General features: G+C 39.8%; 1 protein-coding gene across 2 annotated transcripts; it reads left to right on the forward strand.

Moving 5' to 3' along the window:
• The first annotated feature begins 1,270 nt into the window (after window positions 1-1,270).
• Window positions 1,271-19,159, forward strand: tbxas1 (thromboxane A synthase 1 (platelet)). Of its 2 annotated transcripts, none has more exons than XM_074677633.1 (14): window positions 1,271-1,375; window positions 5,058-5,204; window positions 5,358-5,451; window positions 6,005-6,057; window positions 6,187-6,283; window positions 6,394-6,510; window positions 6,634-6,722; window positions 6,807-6,955; window positions 9,376-9,506; window positions 9,589-9,942; window positions 10,884-10,972; window positions 11,130-11,267; window positions 14,055-14,217; window positions 17,288-19,159. In XM_074677633.1, the coding sequence occupies exons 2-14, from the start codon at window positions 5,104-5,106 to the stop codon at window positions 17,396-17,398; spliced, it is 1,686 nt and encodes a 561-aa protein (XP_074533734.1). In that variant the 5' UTR covers window positions 1,271-1,375; window positions 5,058-5,103; the 3' UTR covers window positions 17,399-19,159. The 2 variants fall into 2 exon arrangements, with proteins under 2 accessions (XP_074533734.1, XP_074533735.1); XM_074677634.1 differs by lacking the exon at window positions 1,271-1,375 and adding an exon at window positions 1,572-1,729.
• Window positions 19,160-25,463: the final 6,304 nt, after the last annotated feature.

The following is a 25,463-nucleotide window of genomic DNA, read 5'->3' on the forward strand; positions in this document are numbered from 1 at the left end:
TAAAAAGCCGATTTTTGATCCGTTGTATAAAATGACGCAATTTTTGATCAGGCACAAAAAAGATGAGCACCTCAAACTTGTGGAACCACTTGGATACATTACATACTTTTGTTCAAATTATATTAATAAGTTTAAATTTCTTTTTTGACATTTTAAGAAGAGTGTGAATGTTTACTACTGCTTCTTACATTGTGTGTTTACTCAGACAAAATATTTCATTGTTTTGAAAGCTGAATAAATGTTCAGAGGACTGGACACGACTTGTTGTAATAGATTTGTTTTAGTTGCTCAGAAATTGCTGCGTTTCACAAAAATGTGATACATATATATTTATTTAACAATCGGCCTGAATATCAAATTGGAAAAATCGGCTATGCATATCGGCTGCCCAAATTTGGAAAGCATCGGCATCGGCATCGGCCCCCAAAAAACCCATATTGGTCGACCTCTATTCTCCACAGAGGACACACAGGTGGCCAGGACCATAGAGCTGAATGATGGTGCTCGTATGCCAGTTTTGGGCCTGGGGACATGGAAGGTAGACTCAACACTCACCTTGTATTTTCTTTTTCACAACAAGTATCACTGTCATCAGTTTGTTTTCCTGCAGAATGTTTCAGAGTCACTTCTTAGAAAATTTGCACTCAGACACAAGTGTTTGACATGGATGAATTTTGACTGGCAGATGATTCACAGCAGGCTCAAACGGGAATCTGCAGGGAACTTCAAACTCAAGCATTGTTGTAACATCATAGTGTTTTGAAGAATTGTTAATGATTTTAAATGTAATTATATAATGTAATATCAGTCAATACACCCGGTATACACACTTAATATAAACACTTGTCTACACTAACATATGCCTGCAAAGATATATCCTAAATAATTGTTTAAACACCCAACATATACACACTATGCTTTACAAATACATACAGTATATATACACACTAGCATTGACACTAACATGACATTTATTTGCATTCACAACCTCAAAGGAAAATTCCATGGAAGCTCTATCAGTATTTTATGCTGAACAACAACGCTGTGTAATTCTTCTTCTTCTTCTTCTTCTTCTTCTTCTTCTTATTATTATTATTATTATTATTATTATTATTATTATTATTATTATTATTGGGTAAAATAGTTAAATAGCATTTAGAGCACAGACCGTGGCTGTCATTATTAATTTCATTGTATATAACTGTGCAGCCGTCTCTCTTGTTGTGAACACGTCATGAACAAAACCCTTCCTGACCGTTTGAGGGCAGTATGGAGCCGGCCTTTCTAATGAGCTATGACATAACGGTGAGACGAAGAAGACCACCTGAAAATATATACAACAGGAGAGAGCTGGACAGGAGCTGACACAGGAGAGGTGAGATTACCGACACATTGATAACAGTGTTTAATTGAAGAGGGATATTTCCTTACTCATAGTTTATTTGTATTATTTAAAAAGAAAAGAAAAGTTTTATTCGTTAAAGAAAACTACGCTGTTGCGCTGTGGCTCGTTACCTCGCATCACCCATGACCTCAGTTACACAAGCTGTTCACAGTTTGAGGATTGAAGGTTTAACTTGTAAAAGCTTGTATATTGAGCTGTTAAGAGTCGGTTTGGAGATTCACCTCCGCATCAAACTGTGGTGTGTTATATGATAGACCATCGCTGTGTTTAGTCATGTTTCCAGGACGAATAGACACGTCTGAGTGTTGACATCGCAGGGGAAAGGTGAGCATCCTCACAGCTTCAGACAGACACCAATAATTTACGAACAGAGACATCCACAGGAGACTCGACAGCCTGAGAGCAAAGTCCACACAGTCATACACAAATGTGTACAACTTAATGCTGGCTTGTGTTTTGTTTGACGTAGGTTATATGTTTCGATGGTCACTCAGTCTAATGATAGTTATCATGACGGAAACAGTAATAATCAAAAAGTTAGAAATTAAAAATTAGATTGCTTTTATATCTTATGAAATACCTTTTGTATGAACTAAGGTATTGTCCTTCAGATTTGACACAAGGAGACTTTGAAAAGTTCAAATTATTAGAATATCAACAAACTGTTTAAAACCTTACAATAAAGCAGTACTTGAACGTCTACTTTAAATACTGGTATTTCTCAGAGATGAAGTGAGGGCACATCCTGAGCTGCTACTGAACACTGCTTCTTTGCATTGTTTTACCCTTTAAAGACATGATAAACACACCTTTTAATTTAGTTTAAATCATTTGTTGTCCTACCACAGCGATCACTAATCATGTTTTCCTCCTCAGACAGTAGGAGAGGCAGAGTACATGGAGGTTGGGTTAGAGTCTAAGCTCAGGCTTACCCTCATCTGAGATGTTTGAAGCTGAAAATTCTGTTTTCCCTCAAAGTTAGTTTCTAAGACATAAACGTCTTCAGGCGCTGACATTAAAGCTTACTAATTTTGGAAGTTTGTTCAACACAATTGAGGCAGTGACATTAACAAAAAGACATTTTAAAGTCACAGTTTTTCCAGAGATTTTATCCAGATGATTTTATTATTGAGTTTTGTGTGTGTGTGTGTGTGTGTGTGTGTGTGTATGTGTGTGTGTGTGTGTGTGTGTGTAAATTTGTGGGATTTTATTTAACAGGTAGAAACAACAAGCACCAAAATCCCCCCCACCCCCCATTTGTTTCAGGATACTCCATGTTCAAAATGCCATTGTTTCACCTCGGTGTTACATCATCATGCCAGGAGCAATTTTCTTCAAGAAGTGTTTTATATCTCCACCAAAAGGCTCTGGGTTGAGAGGGCTCAGTGTCAGGCTGAGATTGCCCACTAGGTTAACTAGAAATACCAGTATAAAAAGAGGGCTGGACCTGGCTCCCAGGCCACCAGCTGGAGAAATGAAGAGTATCATTTTTTTACTAACAAAAATTGAAAGGATAACTCTGTATAACATCTTTCTAAATACAACAATTTATTAAAGTCTAACGCTAAAGAGTCATCGTTAGACAAACTAAATGCCTGGATAAATGGCATTCAAGAGAACATTGATGAAGCAGACTGGAATAATGCAAGGTTGAAACTACTTCAATATAAATGGTTGACAAGACTGTATATTACTCCGGTTAAAGGGGACATATCATGCTGATCCCTGATTTAATACTTACATATAAAATAATAAATTTGAAAACAAGGCCTTTCACCCCCTGAATTTTCAAAAAATGAGATATTGTATTTTTTCTGATATCCTAGAACGAGATTTTATGCCTCTGAAAAAAGGTCATTGCCATTTGGCTGCGAGATTTCGACCGTCGTGACGACACGAGGATCCTTTCTTTTTATTGGAGTAATCTGATAAAGCAGCTCCTCCTCTGTGATGTCAGTTAGTCACATAACCACCACTGAGGGATACACCCACCAAGAGCCGAGTATAAACACAGCTCCCTACCAGGTCTGGCTGACTTGACTGAGTGCTGGATGCAGGGACTCCGCTCTGCTGAGCAGCTCGGCTTTACATGGTGAATTAGCAGTTAAAACACTGTAGTTTTAGCAGACGTGGTAATACTTGTGAGACCGTGATATTTGCATGCTTGTTCTGACATGCACTGTGAACCTGGACCACAATAATGCTGCGGTAATAACATAGTGAGGAACTGACAGTAGAGGCGATCTTTAGACTACACTTTCAGCATGATGGATAAAACAGACAGAGAAAAGTGAAGGAGCAGGATGGAGCCCTGTTATAGAAATAGTTTATTGGTGAAGTCTGCCTATATTTCCACATATAAACTATACATGTTACAGTACCGGTTTGTGGAAGTGGATTTTCTTCCTCCTGAGCTGCAGAACCGTCCAGGTCTGACTCGGGGTCCAATACAAAAGTACGTGTCCTACATTTTGCCATTTTATTAGTGCTATCAATGCCTTACAGTGAAGTTTTGGCAAACAGCAAACTTGCTAAGTCTGCTCCATCCAGTATGGCGATTTAGTAAATACTGCCATGCTGTAAAAACCGCTCCTTGGCTCTACCCCCTCCGCCCCTCTGATAGAACTGACCAATCAGAGCACAAAGGGCTGTGATGTTGTGAGGTTACTGGAGGTCATTCTCCAAACGGAGCGTTTCAACGAGATCTTTAGAATGGCCTAAAATGAGGATATTGAGAACGCTATTGTGGGGCAATGAAGGAACTAAATGACTTGTACTGAGGGCAGAAATGCTTTACAGGCATCCTAGTCTGGCAAAGTGAAAAGAAGAAACAAGCATAATATGTCCCCTTTAAACTTCATTATATGTCTGTCAGAATTCCAGATGCTTATCCTAAGTGTGTCTATGAAAAGGGTACACTCATACATTGTCTATGGAAAGAATTTTGAAAGGATGTTTTAGAATGTTTGTCAGCGGTTTTCAAAACAAAGGTACCTTTTAATGCCAAGCTCTGTGTACTTGGGATTTTTCCCAAAGAATTCATTCAAACGTAAAAACACTTTCAGTTAATAGACTTTGGACTACTTAAAGTGAGGAGAGCTATTGCACTATGTTGGAAGAGTATGGATGCCCTTTCCTTGAGGATGTGGACAAAGGAACTCACAGGAGAAAGTTTATCCAGCTCTGAGAACTTTATCTGACCATTATTGAACCTAGAGATATAGGTTTGGATTGAACAGAAATAGTAAATCTATTTTCTTATTATCACAAGTATAATTTTACTGTCATTATCGTTTTTACGTATAAAATGTGTGCAAGTTAAGTGTGTGAGATTGTGTAACCTGTCACTGTGTGTTTATATGTATATTTGGGTTTGTCTTATGGTCGGGAGCTGTTTATCTGTTATTGTATGTATCTTGTATGTTGAAAAACGGCCATAAAAATATTGTGTGTGTGTGTGTGTGTGTGTGTGTGTGTGTGTGTGTGTGTGTGTGTGTGTGTGTGTGTGTGTGTGTGTGTGTGTGTGTGTGTGGGGGTGGGGGGGGGGTGGGGGGGGGGGTGGGGGTGTCATTTTACAACATTTGCAGTCACAAACGCATATTCAGCAGCTTTTCCAACAACTTAAACTTGTTTCTGTTCTGTTTTCCTAAAGAGGGCTTCATCTGATGGCAGCGGGGAACTGAGGAGACAACAACATCATGGAGTCTGTGATCGACTTCCTAAATATATTTGACTCTAAAGCCAGTGGACTGCCAGTGACTCTCAGCCTCTTCCTCATCTTTCTGGGTCTCCTCTACTGGTGGGTTTTTGCATTATTTACCTGTTTGTTTGATTGAAGTTATGCATAGTGCTTCCTCTTGCCCTGCCAGATATACTTTACATAATTTAAGATTAGACTTGTATTTGAATTAATTCTTGTAATTCATCATCTGTCTGCTCTGCTCATTTCCAGGTACTCAGTTTACCCCTTCTCAGTACTTTCTCAGTATGGCATCAAACACCCCAAGCCCGTGCCTTTCTTTGGAAACATATTCATGTTTCGCCAGGTAAGATATCACTGACTTTTACATCAGAGTGATCTCCATCACTTTGTTTGTCTTTCTGTTTTTATTTCTGTCTTTACCTGCCGTGAAATGTTTGATCAGACTAAGAAGCATTTTTCCACCTATGTTCCATCTATGGCTTCCAAAATACGACTGTGTGTTGTGTGCAACAACTGCCCCTAAAGGAGTTTTGGTTTATTACTGCACAGACTGTCTGCAGTGCCTGCATTTTGGAGCTAATGAAATAAAAAGAGTGAAGTCAAACACTCTGTTTGGAAGAAGATGCACCAGGTTTTTCATTAAGAAGACGTGTTTTAGGACAAGCAGGAGTTTTGTACCTTTTTTATTTTCAGGAAGAAAACAACCAATGCTTTATTTGCACTTTTTTTCCTTTTTTTTTTAATCATTGATACTTTTCTTAGTTACTCACACATTTATACAAGTAAGCACACATCTGTTTCCTCGTGATTGTCAGGTTATGAGTGTAATAAAAAAATCATGACAGAAATTGTTATGAAGTGACAGTTGAACCTTGTACGACTGACTCTCTCCACAGGGTTTTTTTGAACCCATGAAGGAAATTATCAGGACACACGGTCGAGTATGTGGGTAAGCAGAATAAATACTCAGCACAAACACAACATTCCAAAAATACTCTTCAAACATTTGTTATCACAGGAAAAGCTTCAGCACATGTTTGGGTTTTGATCAGGGTGAGGTTCTTCTTGATTTCTTCAGGTACTATTTGGGCCGGAGACCAGTGGTGGTGATCGCAGACCCCGACATGCTCAGACAGGTGATGGTCAGAGAGTTCAGCAGCTTCCCCAACAGAATGGTGAGTGCACTAACAGAAACACTCACATGTGCTTGCTGGTTCCTCTAACTGCAAACACAAGCTTTGTCGTTGTGATGGTAACAGGGTCTACATGGTCACACTCTTTGCAGGCTTTTCGCTTTGCCACCAAACCCATGACTGACTGTCTGCTCATGTTGAGGAACGAGCACTGGAAGAGAGTGCGGAGCATCCTGACCCCGTCGTTCAGTGCTGCCAAGATGAAAGAGGTGAGAGATGAAAGAAAGCATATTTAGTAACCTGGGTGACATGTGGCTTTAAGAATAACTGTGAAAATGAGGTAACCTTCCATCTGATGCAGTAATTAATTTGAGTCTGTTTCCTGTTTCTAGATGGTCCCTCTGATCAACACAGCTATTGACGCCCTGATGAACAACCTAGATGTCTACGCTGAGTCAGGAGAGGCATTTGACGTCCATAAGTAAAGGCTAAGAGGGTGAAGCGAGTCTGTGAGAACACAGGTTTGTGTCTCCGTCCTTCATCTCCCATGTTTGTGTCTCTGCAGGTGTTTTGGCTGCTTCACCATGGATGTTATCGCCAGTGTAGCGTTTGCCACTCAGGTGGACTCCCAGAACAACCCAGACGACCCGTTTGTCAGCCACGCACAGATGTTCTTCACCTTCAATTTCTTCCGGCCCATCATGATGTTTTTCAGTAAGTCCGGTCTTGTTATGTCAATACTTGTATGGAATTTCTGCTTTTCAGACGTTTTAATAGAAAAACATGTGAGGGAAAATTCAGTAAAGCATCAGACAGGCCATAACGTCAGGCTCAACCCACAGAACAGATCAGCCCTGGCTAAAACATAGTGTTTCTGTGGTAATAGGAGTTTCTACTTGGTTGTAAGGTTTTGTACAGCCCACAGGATGGAGTGCTGATTAGTACTGATTTGTGGCTGAGAGGTGCAAACCACAATTACAAGTTTGAAACACATTTACATGTGGAAAAACAAATTTGCATTTTAAAAACACTTTCACAAGTCCTGAAACAAACCATCAAATGACACAATTTGAACGGAAAGGGAATGTACTAAATGCCAAACGTGACCCAGAAGTGGTTACCAGATGGATAAGTCGGTGGCTGTGTCCAAAATCACTCCCTCATTCCCTCCTCCCTACTCACTATATGGTGAATTAGATGTAGTGGACTTTATAGTCCAATCAATCAGCAAAAATTAAATCGACACTTCGGACAGTACTCACTCAGTCGCCAGCCGCTGACAGTGATGTTATTTCTCCCCTGTCGCTCATGGACAGCTGGGGTTTTACATTTTTAAGTTTTATCATTCTCTGCAAAATGCACTGATTTCAGGGATAACTAATATTTTATGTAGTTCATTTTCTGCAAGAGCCAAATATGATAAAAACATTTATTACATGTTATATAGTTATGTAGTGGATATGTCATGTCATTGTTGTGCTGTCTGAAATCTGAGTGAGCACAGTCTTTATCATGGACATGGGAGTGGTATTATAAACTGATTACAGCTTCTCTACTTTTAATTTTTCTTTCCAGTAAACCGATAGAGGAAACACATTTTTGGGGGGGAGAAATCAGCTGACAGCTCGATCCGTGTGTGGAAAGGAGCGTACACCCATTTTTAGGGCGTATGCACGTTTCATAAATAAGGGCATATGTGAGCAATATAAACCATCATGCAGAGAAACAAACAACACGGACGTTAGCCACTGAACCGTCAACTGCAATCGATGCATTCAATGGACCTTGTAATTCTCGAACACAGCACAAGTTGCTGCGCAAATATATGGTCTATTTATTTATTTTAAAAAATATGTGTAATAAATGTTTTTATTGTATTTGGCAGTTGTGGAAAATAAACTAAGTAAAGTATTAGTTATCACTGAAATCAACGCCATTTTGCTGTGAATGAAAAAAATGATAACTGTAAAACCCCATTCATTCATGAGTGACGCCAGAGTAATCACATCACTGTCAGCGACTTGTGTCTGAAATGTTAATTTTATTGAGCTGATTGAGTGGAATATATAATCCACCACATCTAATTCTCTATAAAATGAGTAGGGAGGAGGGAATGAGGGAGTGATTTTGAACAATGCAAGTTCCTTTCCTTTTCAATTGTGTCATTTGTTAGTTTGTTTCAGGACTTATGAAAGTGTTTTCAAAATGTAATACAATGAAATAGTACATTAAAATAAACTCTGTTAAACACTGTCATCTGCGCAGCAAACAGACAATAAGTTGTGATTAGCTGACATTAAATATAGAGACATGATGTAAAGTCAGTTCAGTGACCCTTATTTGTTGCAGCCTTGAACAGAAAGACTAAACATAATCACACATTTCTCAGGAAAGAAACAAACCCTGCATCAACATTAACCTGGCTCTAAGACAACAGCGCCATCTTTTGGCCACAGAAAATCATTACGTTACTTCCCACACAGCCGAGGCCAGGCACATCCTCCAGACACTAGGTTAGCTCAAACACATGGGAACAGGGTGGCTAGCTCATGTAGCTTCTCGTGTCAGCGTAACAGGGACATTAAGCACATTAATCATCAGTTACTTTTGATCACTTGACTCACAACATTACAAACTGGACCACTCAAACCGCAAACTCTAAAGCTCTTACTTTTATATGGAAACTGCGAGTGCAGGTTAAAGGGCACATGCTACATTAAAGGTGTGTGAGTCTTAAAGGGGCAGGCACACATGAAGTCAGAGCCTTCTGAACATAAAGAAAGCAAGGGTTAGCAATTAAAGGATTCATTTTTCACTGCAACACACAGGAGAAAGTCAGTGTTACGTTTTTGCTGAAACATTTTCAAGGGTTTACCTTGTCGCTTTGCATCTTGGGAAAAGATACCTGGAACAAAGAAAAGAAGTGCTAAAAAGATCTGCCTTCCATTTATTTGCTTCAAAGCAAACACATACTTTGGCGCTGTGAGATGTTATCTCAGCACTTCTCACATACCTGCATTAGACATTAACCTGTAAAGAGAAGTAATAAAAACTGAAGACAAAAAAAACAACGCTGTGCTGCTACAGTAAACATTTCACGATCTGTCCGTCTGAACTCTTGTTTGCGTGTCCAGTTGCCTTCCCGTTCATCGCAGCCCCTCTGGCTGGACTCATCCCAAACAAACGACGGGACAAGATGAATAATTTCTTCATCAACAGCATTCAGAAGATCATCAAGCAGAGGGAGGAGCAGCCACCTGAGCAGGTGAAACCTCTGCCTCAGCTCCTCCTATGTCTCTGATAAGTGGAGTCGTGATTCAGTGGTTGATTTACTTCTTTGCTCACAGAGGCGACGGGACTTCCTCCAGCTGATGTTGGATGCACGAACTAATAGAGAGGGTGTGTCTCTGGAGCAGTTCGACACAGGGAGCCACAGCGACGAGCTGGATCTCAGGAACCAGCAGACACACACGTCAGCCTCCGACCAGGACGAGCGTGCCAGCCCTCACGAGTCCCCGAGCAGACGTCAGCAGAGAAAGATGATCACCGAGGACGAGATCGTCGGTCAGGCTTTCGTCTTTCTCCTGGCAGGATATGAAACCAGCAGCAACACGCTGGGCTTCACCTGCTACCTGCTGGCCCTCCACCCTGACTGTCAGAGCAGGGTCCACGAGGAGGTGGATGATTTCTTCTCCAGACATGTGAGTGTTTGGACAAGACCGAGGCTTAAAGACAGAAGAAAATCTGAATGATGAGTTTAATGTGTAATCATTTATCTATCAGATCAGTTTGTTAAACTGTTAAATCTTCTCAAAACAATCATTTTAACTAAAGCTTTTTTCTATTTCTTATTCCATTGTTTTAAATTACTTTACATTTTAAACTTAACTAATGAGACACTTGACTTTTGCCTCTTTTGTTTCTTGGTGGTTATGACAGTTATCTTTCATTTTTGATTTTTCTCTTTTGATATGAGCTTTTTTTGCTTCTTAAATCCTACAATTTTGACTTTATACTTGTAATTTTTCAAAACTTTGGCCTTTTATCTTTTGTTTTTAGCTTTTTTTATTATACAAATTTGACTTTTCACTTTTTTCAAGCTGTTTAAAATTTGAATTGCTTCACTTTTCCTCTTTTTTTACTATTAATTGTATCGAACTCCATTTAATCCAAGATTTTAATTTTATTTGTCTATAACTCAGCCTTTTGTCTCTTGTTTTAAACTTTTGTGTGTTTTTTGGGTCTTAGTTTTTACCTTTGATCTTACTATGACTTTTGTTAAACAGTTTTGGGATTTAATCTCTTTTTTTTTTACTTTTAATCTCATAAATTTGACATCTCAAAATTCACAATTTCATGATTTCAGATGTTTTATTTTATAACTTTGTTTTAATCTTATTATGATGCTACTCAATTTTAAAGTTCGTCTTATCATTGAGACTTATTATTTCTTTTTTATTGGAGCCCTTTTTTTCCACAGCTTTATTTTTTTGTTTGTTTCAGACAGAAATTTGATCCCACAGATTTGTTTTGTTGATTGTTGTGAATTAACTTTATTACCCAGGAATCTTTGCTGTTATTGGTTGTAAATGATGCTTTCACTGTTAGATGCTGAATGTGTATTTTGTTCTTTTTGCTGCAGGAGTCTCCAGATTACACCAATGTCCAGGAGCTGAGGTATTTAGATCTGGTCATAAGTGAAGCGTTGCGTCTCTACCCTCCAGGGTTCAGGTAAGTACGACACATTAAACAAGGCCCAGGCTGAGCATTTTAATATAGTTATGTTTTCTCATTAATAAATTGATTAGACTAAATAAAGAGTAAAGAGTGATAATTTTTTTAAAGTTGTGTTAAAAATCTGTCGGTGGCACTTTTCCAACCCTCAAAGGTTTGCCAGAGAGATTGACCATGACTGCACAGTGAACGGACAGTTCCTTCCTAAAGGCCTGACAATCGAGATCCCAGCAGGCTTCCTGCACTATGACCCCGAGCACTGGCCGGAGCCGGAGAAGTTCATCCCTGAGCGGTAAGAGAATAATCTAACTGCTCAGTCTGTGTGTGTTTGCAACACCAAGACATATGCAATAAGAACAAGGTGGGAAATGGAGTACAATAAAATAAAAATGAATTAACTAAACTTGATGAATGGATAAGATTAAATGAAGACTCTTAAATAGAAAAGGCTACATTTAACAAAGTAAAATAAAATTAAAAACAAATAGTTAAGATTTTTCTTCAACGTTTACACACCAGCATGAATGGAATTAAACAGACAGTATTTACATGTATATCAATGTGCATCAACAGCCATCAGAGGGAGACACAGGCCACCTCATCTGCATTATCACCTGAAGCACTTTAAACAAATAGTCTTCAGAGGGTTAAAGCCAATCTTTTACTGATAATAAGGCACACTGATAATAATCACATTTTCCCCTGTGCATCCACATTTCTTGTCAGAGTCCACAAGGCAGGAAACAAGAAATGAAGTGCTTGTGTTGTACAATGCTTTGGACAAAAGCGTCTGCTAAATTAAACTGTAAAATGTAAGTACCCAATCACAGTTATAAGAAAAAGGTTTCATTTTAACTGAACTAAAAACTCAAAACTACAAAGAAATCCAGAAAAACCAAAACTCTCTCAAAAACCAAAATAAAAAAAAAACAACTAAAAAACTCACACGAGACCAAGAACCTCCAGGGAGACACACAACAGCAGACAGCAAACACAGACCGGATACAATGAACTGATATAGAACTTCAGAAACACAGGCTGTTTTCCAAACCACCTAGCACACCAGCAGTGCCTACCATTTTGGCTGAAATTCAGTCTGTAGTAGTCAGTATACAAAAACTTGCAAAATCTGCAGTATGCCAAAAATCTCCGGATGTCCTACTGATCCAGGAAAATTTCTCAGTATGCAACTGACCAGTCTACCTGGCATACTGTTTCCCACTATGCACAGCGCCAATACTGTTTGTCCCTGCAGGTGCAGGGTTTGGTGAGTTACCGCCATCTACTGGAATGAATCGGCATTACAACTACAATACACCAACACTAACGATAGACAGTCCGTAAGACAGTGAAGTAATGTAAAAGCAGCACTGGTAAATCTTGTCACTTCTAGTCTTAAGAGAGGCATTTACTTCTACAAACTTATAAAAGCCCATATAAATCACTAAATTACTTTTAAAATCATACGTGGATTATATGGAAGTGTTTTTTTCATCAGCTTTAAAAATAAAAATCCCTTCCAGATTTATTTGCAGTAAGCAATAAAAATTTTGATGCAAGATTAAAAATCAAATATGATGATTCTGCTGTGATATGATTAACATCACTAAAATACCAAGATCCACCCAAAGTTTGTGTTGCACATTTACAATAAAGGTAAAAAAAGAAAAGGAAACATCACCTTTAGCTCCATTATCTGTAACTGAAAACCAGAGTAGTTTACCACAAAACAGACCCAACAGAACAGTCATACTACATACTTCATGAAAAAGCAGTATGTAGTATGCAGTGCCTACTACATACCACATTCGTATGTACAGACAGCAACTAAAAAAGGCAGTCAAACACAGGTGTGGAACGAGACACATGTGAAACACATGAAGGGCAATCAACCAGGAGGAAAACAAAAGGAGAACTAAACTGAGGCCATGTCCACACATAGCTGGGTATTAAGGAAAACGCATATATTTTTATACCTTTACGCCTGGCATCCACACGAAATTGCAGTTTTATGTCACTGAAAACGATGCTGCCTATTATGGGTTTGGCATGCCTCGAGCCCATAGCGGATTTACCCGCTGCGTGTGGACGGAAGTATTTTTAAAAACGAACGAGGGGAGGATACTTGTTTTTGAAAATACGTGGCTACGTGTGGACATGGCCTAAATACAGAGACATGGTAAATCCAAAACACAGAAACACTCAGAATAAAAAGACCCACACATGACAAGAACCAGACTAAAACTACAAGAAGCAAAAATTATGGACTAAAACAGAAAACACAGAACACACAAGACAAAAATCAGGAAGAATAAACACAGAGGAACACAAGATACAAAATAACACAGGTGAGAAAAGAAAACCCAAACAAGCACATGTCACAACACTGTTAATCTCTCTTCACTGGCTTCCAGTAGCAGCTCCAGTCAAATTCAGAGCTCCTCTTCTGGTTTACCAAACATTGACAAGAACGGCTCCTGCCTACCTGGGGTCCCTCATCCAGGTCTACACTCCTTCTCGCGCACTATGCTACGTTTGTGAAAGACGCCTGGTGCTCCCAGCCCAGCGTGGCTCCAAATCACTAGCCAGACTCTTCTCCTCTGTTGTGCCCAAATGGTGGAATGAATTACCTAACTCTATACGATCCACAGAGTCCCTTTCTACTTAAAGAGACGTCTGAAGATTCATCTGTTCAGGAAACACTTAGGCCTTAATCTGACCCTTCTCCTCTTTGTCCTCAGGGGTAGAATTAGTCAGAAGGTCTCAGACCCAGCTCTTAGTCAATTTTCAGCATTGGTTGCTGAAAGTTGTTGAAGGTTGAGGGATATTGTTGTAGCGGTTGGCTACATCATTCTACATAAAAAAATAAAATAAAAAACATCTTCTTGCAATTAATGGCAACACCTGAAGCCAAATAACTTTTAGCACTTTGTTGCACTAACTAGGTTTTCCTTCTGTCTAAATTCTTGCTTGTGTTATATGTCGCTTTGGAAAAAAGCATCTGCCAAATGAAAATGTAGAAGTGATTCCCATTTCTGCTTTGATATTTTCTTCATGTAAACATATGATTTATCCCTAGATTCACACCAGAGGCTAAGGCCGGCCGACATCCGTTCGTCTACCTTCCATTCGGGGCCGGTCCTCGTAACTGTGTGGGGATGAGGCTCGCTCAGCTGGAGATCAAAATGGCTCTGGTGCGTCTGTTCCAACGGTTCAGCATTGTGGCCTGCTCGGAGACCAAGGTGGGTTTGAAACTAATCAATGAAGACAACAACCTTCATAAACTACTGCAGTCTCTTTCTGTGTACACACTGTCCACTGTTATTCTCAAGTGGTCAGATCTAAGATCTCTGCTTAGGCATATTTTTTTTATGTGTTTATTTAATTTGGATCCCCATTAGCTGTACCCTGGAGCCCAGCTAGTCTTCCTGAGGTCCAGGCTAAAACAACATATTTACAAGCATGTAATATTTACACAACTAAATAAACAAGAGAGCAACACAGTCTGTACAATCAGTCACATTTCAGGAAAAGAAGTAAAAAACATACTACAGATGTTATATGTATTGTTATAGTATCTGCAGGTTAATGCAGACGTGTGCTCTGTTCTGTCTCTATAATTCACATTGCTCTAGATTTGAAAGAAAAATAAACAGATTCAGGCTGGTAGTCTGACTTCACAGAAGCTGCGTAGAATAAAAAATATTACATCTGATGGTGCACTCATCAGTACTGTTTCCTCACAAGAAAAGGTTTATGGTTTAATTCCCTGCCCGGAGCAGGAGCCGCTATGTGTGGTGTGTGAGTGTTCTGCTTGTGCAGTTCCCTCTGAGTAATCCAAAGACATGCTCACTAGGTGAGTCAGTGACTCTAAGTTGCCTGTAGGTGAGATTATTATGAGTATGCTGCCATTATTACACAGTGTCACAAGTTTGCTTGATTTGCAAGTTTTGAGTTCATGTGCAATAAGTAAAACTGCTCCCAAGGAGTTCTCTGTTGTTTCTTTGAAGTTCCCATATTCTGCTCCTTTTCTACAGTTTAATATGGATCATTGATGTCTTCATGAAATGGTAGTAACATGTTTTGGTCCAAAAAGCCAATAAATCAAGCACAGCAGCATTGTTTCCAGGTTCTCATAGCCCCTCTGTTCAGAACGCTCTGATTTAGTGGGCGTGACCTTCATATGTAAATGAGCCACCGCTGATACTGCCCCACTCTTCAACGTCACTGAGAGCGGCGCCACAAGCTCCAAGTGCACAAATTTTAGAAAACAGCGAAGCTTATTTATTGTAACATTACAGGCTAAAACAACGGGCTAACTGTAGCTAAAGTTAGCATCCTGAAGCTAACACAGAGACAGGGGGGCACTGAGGAAAAGCTCTTCCATCTGCTCCACAGCACACAGCATTTAAAATACTCACATTTCCAGGGTCCGAGGTTTGTTGGCAGATGGTTGGTAATGCGCCTGGATTCAGGACCAGTCTATTTTCTAGCCCTCTGTTGTACTGTCCAAAGTTAGAAAAGCAGTGAAGTGACTAGCACACACATGCACAGTTTTACTGAGTGTAGCTGGTACATTTCCTTGATAAATGAACTCTAGACACTTAGTCTTGTCTTCTGAGATGGGAAGCTTGTGCATGGAACTATGTGGCTGTTTACAGCCTAAAACAAAGCAGTGATGGCTCTTCAACGTTGGAATTCTCCTCCCGCTGCTGGATAGATTTCTCTCCAGCAGCAGGTAGTGGAGTGGGCGGGGAGGAGGTTCGGGGGTTTCTGCTCCGGTGGACCAATCAGGTCAGACTTGCTCCTGATCGGTCAAAAAAGGGACTCGCTGACATCGGCAAATCCAAGCAGCTTGTTTAGGTCAAGATTTTACATTCATAAGCACTATTAAGTACAGGTTTAGTCATTAAATGTCACATTTTGTGGGTGGGGAGGAAAGCCAAAGACCCACTACATTCACTAAAAAGCTTAAGTGATTTTTGCATTTTTGCAATAGTACAGTGGGGTATTGCAGTTACATAAAACTAGAAAAAAATCCACTTGTTTTTACAACGTTACTATTCCATAAAAACATTTGATTTCCCTGTTTCAACAAAGTAATATCTAGAAAAAGTAACTTTTCACTGGTATTTTTTATTTTCCTGTATTATGTCATAACAACATTTCACAACAATTCACAGCCTACGTCACCATGAAGATGAGCACGCATACGAGCAACGGTAGCAGTGTTACACTCCATTCATTAAGACGAGTTAGCATTCTTTAAACGCCTCATTTAAACTGGAAGTAGCATAAAAAATGTCTGATTGTTCTGTGGTCAGATGTCAGAAACGATATTATACCATGGAGTCAACTATCTAGTTCTGACCGTTACAGAGCTACAGGTGTTTGGGGGTAAAAAGTGACCGCACTAACTGGTGACTCTATAAGCCAGAGTGATGGTCTGATGGTTGGCCGACGATCTCCAGTTAACAGGGTCACACTTTACACTGAAACACCAGCGTTATCCAACCTCAGGTAATATTCAGTATTGTGCAGTCAATCCTCTAAATTTGATTTTAACTTTGTGTATTTAATGAAAAAGTGGGTTTCAGGCCGAGGTTATGAACAAATACGGACTCAATATGAAACCTAAGTGTCAGCTGATAACGCAGTCACAAGCATCAAGTGACTTGAGTGTTTAGATTCCTCTCAGCCTGTCCACTGAATGTCTGTCCACTTGTTGATGTCTCCCACACACTCACTGATTTCTCACAAACCCCTGAGTCGTTCACCATCTGTCAAAGTGGTTTTATTTTGGGGAAAAATGTTTTTTTTGGTACCCTCACGTCACTTGACCAACCGTTGTACTTAGCAGCACTTCTTTGCCAAATTCTCAGGTGTCAGCACAAAGACGACAAACTAATAATGCTGCCATCTGTTCATCTTAAAGACATGAGTTTCTCCCAACGTGTCAAACCAAGAGAGTAATAAAACTGAATTATGAACAAATAGGTCTAGAATAAAGTATAAAGCGATGAATATGGTAGTGTTAAATTAGTTCTTCTCATTATTTATGTAGCAGCCGTTGTTGACAGTGAATTTGTCTTATCCCTCAGAGAAAAATGTTTCAGATTTAAACCAAAAAAAGCACATGCAGAGATATGTGGATAACATTTAGTTGGTAAACTTGTGAAAATAATAGACCTCTGAAATTTAACATTGCAGTACAGCATGAATCATTTTTTAAATCAGTTTTAATCACTTCACACATCAAAGACTTTTGAGCTGAAATTTTTTTGTTTCAATGTTTTTTTGTTCCGTCTGCAGGTTCCTCTGGAGCTGAAGTCCTCAAGCACTTTGGGACCAAAAAATGGCATTTTTGTGAAACTGAAAAAAAGAGATTTGGGACAAGGTGGAGTGAGTCCTTCAGATAACTGAGTGACACACTGTGGAGGACATCTTCTGTTCCTCTTTATCCCTGCACAGGGTTTCATCAGATGCTTTGGTGATAACTCATTGCAGCTACAAGAAACAAAGGGAGAACAGTTTGTTGGACTTCAGAGAACAGCTATCAGCCTCTGACTGCACTGTGAAGCAATGATTACTGTTTGCTGTGATTTTAATTTCGCCTTACTTCTGGAGTCTGTTGTAAGAGAATATCTGGGATCTAATGAACTAAATCAAGACTTGGACTCCTCTTTAACCAGGTTTCCTTTTATACTCTATAGACACTGCAGAAAATGAAATCAAATCAAGTGTTTAAGTCTTCTTTTGGATACAAAATCTCATTAGACTTAATTTGAGCCACATTCACCTGAAAAGCCCAGAAAGTAATTGATAGAGTAAAATTTTCTGCCAATAAGGTAAAAAAAAAATAATTGCGAGTCAAGTTTCATCTAATATTTCTTTCTTGAATGACAGACTTCTTCTCAAACAATTCTGGTCTGGTTTCGTCTTAATATCTTGAAATAAAACATTTTTCTGGACTCGCCAGGGGAACCTGGCTTGAATTGAAGGCACTGGGAGGAATATCTGGAAAATCTAGATTTTTATCTGGATTAAAGACTCTGGTAGTGTAAGAAGTCATTCCCTCATCCCCTCCTCCCTACTTAATACATAGTGAATTTGGTGTGGTGGTCTATATAGTCCACTCAGTCAGCTAAACTAACACAGCTAAGACATTCCTCACAGATGGCTGGGGATTAACAGTAATCATTTTTCTCAAACACATTAAATTTTTTTTGTTGGTATCAGTGATTACTCACATTATACTTGATGTATATTTTTTACAAAAAAAACCCAAAACAAAATAATAATGACATTTTTGACAAATTATTTTTTAAATAGATTAATAAACACCACCCATTGTTTTTGTGCAGCAGCTTGTGCTGTGTTTGAGAATCATTTTATATCATGGTCAGGTTTATACAGAAAAGTGATACCATTTCAAGATCACTTAGAAAGTCTTCACAGGGACAGCTTTTACTAAAAGAAACACTTGTTTGGATTTCAGTTTTTGCAGTTGAGTTAAATTGTTCACGTTATTGTAACATTATAATGATGTTAATTGTTTTTAATCCAGTGGAAAATGAGTGTAGTTATGAGACCTAGTTAACCTGGATAAACTGGATGATGGAGATCACAGGTGAAGCTTTAAGTTTGCACATTCCCTCACCTGCATGAGCAGCTGCTGAAAGCTACATTCATTAAATAACGCTCCTGTGACTGATGGTTTATCAACTTTTCCGTACAGTCAGACTTATAGTTCATGTTTGAGATGATGGAACTCTTACCTTTGTAATGATGTGTTTCTGATTTCTTTGTGACATTTTGTCACAGTGCACTCACCTAAAAGCTGCTATGTTACAGAGAAAGAACGGGTTTATGGGAAGAATGGGAAATCCAGTTTGTACTTTTATCCAGATTACTGGTATCTGTGTTGATTGAGTTTGTCAAAACAAGAAAAAACTGCACACATTTTTCTGAGGAATGAATGCTGATCACTGTGTTGTAAATGTTTGTAAATGTCAATGTTTTGTTTTGTTTTTAAAGAAGGGCACAAACACACATGAAATATATAGGATGCTCTGATAGTTCTAATGAAAGTTGACATTTTTATTTGATTTATGTTTGGGAGTTATTTTGCTTTGCCCTGAGTATGTATTGATTTTGAATTCAAATAATAAAGAGTGATTTGATGCAGAGGATTGACATTTTTCTTTTGTGGTAAATTAAATACACACACATCATGAAGCTGTGTTATGGATATGTATCAAATCTAAGAGACTTCTCTTGTGACAGTCATTTGATGGCTGCATCTTTGAACAAAGAGCAGATTAAAGACCAGCAGTGTGACCTCTGACCCCTCAGTTTTACAGCCCTGAATATGACATAGCTCCTGTTGGGTACCATGACAGTGTGTGTGACAGGGTGTGTGTAGGTGAGAGAATCATTATCTGAATGAATTTCACTGAGCAGGCTCTGCACAACACGCCTCACAGATTGTCTGGGGTTCAGGAGTTTGCTGGCCAATCAAGCTCAGCAACATCGTGATCATTTAACCTGCCTGTGGCGTTTTTGTGGGCAGGAGCCAAGTCCTGCTGGAAAATGAAATTAGCACCTCCATAATGCTTTTCAGCTGAAGAAGCACAATGTTTCCTGGTGAAGGTCTTCATTGACTCCGGGAACACAGTAGACCAACAGCAGCAGATGACGTGACACCCAAACCATCACTGACCGTGGGAACTTTACACTGAACTTCAAGCAGCTTGGATTCTGGGCCTGGGTGGATGAGGAACAGAGAGAGAGATGCACCTGAGATAAACACCGCACAGTGAGATGAACGTTCTTTCATTATATTTTAGTACAGAGGATGACTTCGCAAACACGTGACACATTTTTCTTCACCAACTGGTGGTCCAATCAAATATGGTCTGTGACCCACTTTGGGGTAGCGTAGCTGGCAGCTCGGTGCTCTAAGACATGTCTGTAATGTGTAACGTTAGTGAATCCTGGTTATGTCCTGCCAGTCATCTACCAATCAGAGCTAACGTAACCTCACTCTTCATTCTATTGATAGACTCTCAAGTTTGAACAGACCACTGCAGAATAACTGCTGACTGTGGTGTGGATGGGTAAGTGTGACCTGTGGTGTAAAGCAGCTTTGAGTAGTCCATGACTAGAAAAGCGCCATATAAGCTCAAGTCCATTTACCATTTACAGTGCAAAGTATTATTACAAAATACAAGACGTTCCACAGTGTGGAAAATCTCAAAGGACGCGGTCTGAAGCCAAAAGTGACACCTGTGCCGGCCAAGAGGATAGCTAGAGAGGTGAAGAAGAACCCAAGGATCACCACCAAGGCTAATCTGGTGAATCTGGGCCCTGCTGGTGGCAACATCTCAAGGCAGACAGTCCAACGGACACTGCACACTGCTGGGTTCCATGTACGCAGACCAAGGAGGACACCACTTCTCCAGAAAAGGCACACGAAAGCCCGCTTGGCCTTTGCAAATGCTTATCTGGACAAAGAAGACTTCTGGTCTTCTGTTTTATGGTCAGATGAAACTAAAATTGAATTGTTTGGCCACGATGATGTAGCCTTCATTTGGCATAAGAAAGGAGAAGCCTACAACCCAACGAACTTCATCCCCACTGTCAAACATGGTGGTGGGAACCTCATGTTCTGGGGGTGTTTCTCAGCCAGTGGACCAGGGAAACTAATTGCAGTGAACGGCTCCATGAACAAGGAGCAATACATAAGAATTCTGATCAACAACATCACAGAGTCTGCAGAGAAACTTAGCCTTGGTCACCAGTGGACATTTCAGCGTGACAACGACCCAAAACACACGGCAAAAGTGGTGCAGAAATGGTTGGCAGACAAAAACATGAATGTTTTGCAGTGGCCTAGCCAGAGTCCAGATTTGAATCCAATTGAAAATTTGTGGCGGGAGCTAAAGATCAGGGTAATGGCAAGAAGACCCTCCAACCTGAAAGAGTTAGAGCTCATTGCTAAAGATGAATGGGCAAAAATACCATTGGAGACATGCAAAAAGCTGGTCAGCAATTACAGTAAACGTTTGATTGCTGCGATAGCCAATAAAGGCTTTTCTATTGATTACTGAGAAGAGTATGAATATTTTTGAACATGTCACTTTTTGTTTAAATGGGAATTAAAGCTGATATTTTTTTTTCCACACAATGACACCTCTTGTACATCATCTTCCTATCTTCTCGGAGAAGCCTGTGTCAATTCTGGTAGAAAGAAACCTTTTGTAGCTGAATTAAAGTAACTTTCAGTGAAAATTTACCCAGGGTATGAATAATTTTGGGCTTGACTGTATTACACCTGTTGGCTCATGGTCTCTTAAACTGAACTGTGTTTTGGTTGCTTTTCAGAGCAGGCCCCAAATTTACCTCTACAGTTTCAGCTATTTTCAAAGAAGTCTAAATTTACCTCTCCATTTAAGGCTTTTTTTATGTTGCCCCAAATGTACCTCTTCATTTTTGGCCACTTTTTAGATTTTGAAAACAAGGCCAAACTTAACTTTTTTCATTTACAGCAGCTTTTTGAAGAAGTTTACTGATGTGGCACCTGAAAATACTCTTTTTTGGTTGTCATTGTTACTGTAACATTCATATTTTCAGTAACTGTTCCTCAAGTCTTACTACTGTGTTCATGATGTTTTATATTAGTCACCAGGTGGCAGCAGAGACCAAGTGTGATAGGCGTAGCAGAGAAAGCCTTGGGAGTAGTTGAGCACTGTCTAGAAAGATCTGTGTTGTTGAACATAACATGTTGATTCAGGCTTCTGACAAATGCAAGCTGTGTTCCCACCAGCTGTGAAATATAAAACTCTCCAACACCATACATGTAACGCAGTCTGGATGGTGTAAAAAAAAAAAAAAAACCTTACTCCACGCCCCTCATTTAAAATAAGTATGCAAAACTTCAAGGGGATTTACAACAGAGTTTATTTTTACTTCTAGAGGAGTAGCTTTGCAAACTGGTTCTTTTATTTCTACTTAAATAAAATATAACCCCTGAAACTGTTGAGTGTTTTAGTATTCTTCCCACCCCTGGTGCCAGATGCACAAATAAAGAATATACATCTGACCCAAAGAACACAAGAGCTAATAAACCTCAGAAAATTCTTGCATTAGGCCTAAATTTTTTTGCCTAATGTTCCCGGTGCTGGAAGCTGTGGTTCATCTGTTTAATGAAACTGTTTATTTGAACAGATGAAGTCCAGGCAGCAGATGTTGATCCACTCAAGCATAACCAAAAGGTCATTTCTTCATGCAGTTTAAACTTCTGACTGTGTATTTGTAAAGTACATGCCCTGATAAAATGCTACAGATTTGTTAAAGGATCTGCTGGTAAAGAAGAAGTCTTCACCGTAGTAAATCATCTACCTGGAATCAAACATGCGGTTATTAACTGTCATAAAACAATAAAACAAGCTCTAATCAGAGGGCGGTCAAACATGCTTTAGAAGCACCGTGAATGCAGATGTGCACTTTGAAACCTGTGTGTGTGTTTCAGAGTTTTCAAATGTCTCATCAGAACTTTTCTCCACCTTCAAGTCCCTAAAACTTACAGCCACCATATAAAAGTTTCATTCTAACATTAGTATTGACTGTTTCTGTGTAAGCCATGTTAGATGTGTTGTTTTACAAAATGCAAACTTAGGACTTGGCAGAAAAAATCTGCAGTAGAGGACAGACTATGATCATGCAGATAAGACGCTCCCTGCAGTGAGTCTGAAGCTGTAAAACGTGATGAGGGGATATATATTGCTGTGAAGCCTGAATGAAGTGAAGTGATCCACAATGAAGAGCTATGTTTTAAAAGCTGGGATAGCCGGAGTCTTTCTCCTGATGATTTACATCATCATTTTTATGTCTGCTGGCTGGGGGTCAAACAGTTCTCCTCCCACTGGATTTACAGGTCAAGAAGTGCTGAATAGAAAACTGGAGAGAATTGAACATAGTCTGGACAAGCTGGGTGAGTATAAAAAAACAAGTGGTGTTTGTTGACTATATACGGTCTTTAAAAGTGCTCTTCAAATAAAGTTTTTTGTTACTATTAATATTTTTTTCAATTAATGGATAAGAAGTAATGTAAGAACTCCATTTGTTGATAAGTTTTGTATAAGAAAAAGTCACTGAGCTGAAAAAGTCACTGAGCTGAAAGAGTCACTGAGCTGAAAGAGTCACTGAGCTGAAAGAGTCACTGAGCTGAAAGAGTCACTGAGCTGAAAGAGTCGCTGAGCTGAAAGAGTCACTGAGCTGAAAGAGTCGAGGTTGAATAAACCAACCCCATATTGAGAATCAGTTTATTAAAGGAACACAATATTCAATTTAAATCAGTGAAAATCAGTGAAACATCTTTACTCCTTATCTAGCTGCTTAAAGCAGTGAACCACAAATCACTGCTGTTTTATTTCATCCAGTTTACTGTATTCACTGTGAGTTTTCATGTTGTGTTGATTCTGGTCATCAGCGCTGCTGTTGCTGAGGCGAGCATAGGCTGAAGGCAAATGATCAAATACAAGTCCTCTTTTGCACGCTTCAGATCTTTGGTCAGAAAGAGATTTTAATAGGATGCAGAGTGATGAGGTAATATGCTGATTTGTAGCTTTGCCAAAATATTAACTGTAATCTAACAACTGTACTTTGTGCACAAAGTAAAAATACTTTGTTACCTTACTTAAGTAGAAATTCGGGGTATTTATGCTTCATTGGAGTAGTTATTTTTTAGATGACTTTTTACTTCTACTCTTACATTTTCAGACAAATATCTGTACTTTCTACTACATACATTTTAAAAATAACCTTATCACTCCTGTTTCCTTTCAGAAAAATAACAACACAAACACACACAAAAAATAAAAACCTATCCAGAGTATTTCTGAATAAAACAGGACTCCGTGTTGTACTTAAAGTCTGACGAGTACAATGTGAACAGGAAGGGGGCCAGGACGGTCCCCTGTGGAGCTCCCATGCTGCTCAACAGTGTCCCCGAGACACAGTTCCCCAGTCTGACATACTGAGGACGTCCCGTCAGGTACTCTGTAGCCCAGGACACAGAGGGGTCCACCCCCACCCCAGTAAGCTTGTCTCTGAGTATGTAGGGCTGGATGGTGTTGAATGCTCGAAAAGTGAAAGAACATTACCCTCACATATCCGTTTGGCTTGTCCAGGTGGGAGTGTATTCGATGTAGCATATAGAGGACAGCATCCTCCACACCAATGTGTTCCTGATATGCAAACTGCAAGGTGTCAAGCATGTCATTAACCTGTGGTCTCAGCTTGTGGAGAACCAGCCTCTCCAGTGTCTTCAAGATGTGTGACATGAGAGCCAGCGGTCTGTAGTCTTTTGGCTCACCTGGCTGCCCTACCTTGGGCACCGGCACAAGACATGATGTTTTCCACAGTACCGGGACTCTCCCCGTTTGGGGAGACTCAGATTGTTGATCTGCTGTAGGGGATCTGCAAGCTGGGCTGCACAAACTTTGAGCAGTCTGGGGCACACACCGTCTGGGCCTGCTGCTTTCCCAGGGCGCAACTTCCCTAGCTCCACCCGGACCTCGTCCACTGTGACAGCCAGAGTAGATGATAGAGATGTGGATGGCTCTACAGATGCAGGGGTGGGGTTGCAGTTCAGTGGCGGGGATGGGAAGGTGGAGGGGGAGTTCACTGCTGAGATGATGGGGGAATGAGTGGACTGGGCGCTGCCCGCTAGTAGAGGGTGGGGCTCAGCCGATTTGCTGAACCTGTTAAAAAACTGGTTGAACTCATTGGCCTTGTCCTCACCTCCCATGGCTACCTGACCACTCTTAGCCTGGTAACCTGCTACATTTTACACAGCAAATTTGGGGTCTTCTTTTTTTTTTTAACTTATGGATAAAGAGGAGACAGAGGAGATTAAATGTACGACTGTTCTAATGTACTGTGATTCTGGAAATGTTGTAGATACAGGAATCACTGTATAGCTGAGCAGACCAATCACAGGACTGGCAGTCTCTTTCATTAGTTGCATAGTTATGTCTTGGAGGAGGTGCAGGCCAGGTTACACATGTCGGCTTCTGTGTTGAAAAGTGTAGAGAAGACGGCATGGGCACACTGCTAAAATAAAAGAATTTAGCTCTTTGAATAGTTTGCTGGGTAGCACCTTTGTTATCTGCATAAACAACATTTTTGCTGTCATCACCGGATCTGATTGAAAGTCTGCTCATTCTATCCTCTCATCTTTAACACACAAAACCGTAGTGCTCATGATGGTGCCCCTGTAGGTACAGTGTGGAGTCAATGCAGAGACTTTTCAAAGTCAGTTTAAAATTCCTCACAGTTCCCGTGAAGAAGCTATCAAAAGAAGATTTCTTTTACACTTTTACTCAGTAAAATTTGATAGCTGTCACCTATTTTACTTGACACTGGATTAAATCAATAGTTTGGTTTGAGCAAAAAGTTTACCTGAAGAGTTCATTTTTACGTA

This window comes from Halichoeres trimaculatus, unplaced genomic scaffold (assembly GCF_033239565.1).
Source record: "Halichoeres trimaculatus isolate MK-OKI-2021-1 unplaced genomic scaffold, fHalTri1.1 fHalTri1_scaffold_10, whole genome shotgun sequence".
In the NCBI taxonomy this organism is placed as follows: Eukaryota; Metazoa; Chordata; class Actinopteri; order Labriformes; family Labridae; genus Halichoeres; species Halichoeres trimaculatus.

Bases quoted from the DNA above. Each gene is read 5' to 3' on its own strand.
- tbxas1 (XM_074677633.1), top strand. From the start codon at position 5,104: ATGGAGTCTGTGATCGACTTCCTAAATATATTTGACTCTAAAGCCAGT. The intron at 5,452-6,004 runs GTAAGATATCAC...CTCTCTCCACAG, and splicing joins ACATATTCATGTTTCGCCAG to GGTTTTTTTGAACCCATGAA. The intron at 6,956-9,375 runs GTAAGTCCGGTC...TTGCGTGTCCAG, and splicing joins GCCCATCATGATGTTTTTCA to TTGCCTTCCCGTTCATCGCA.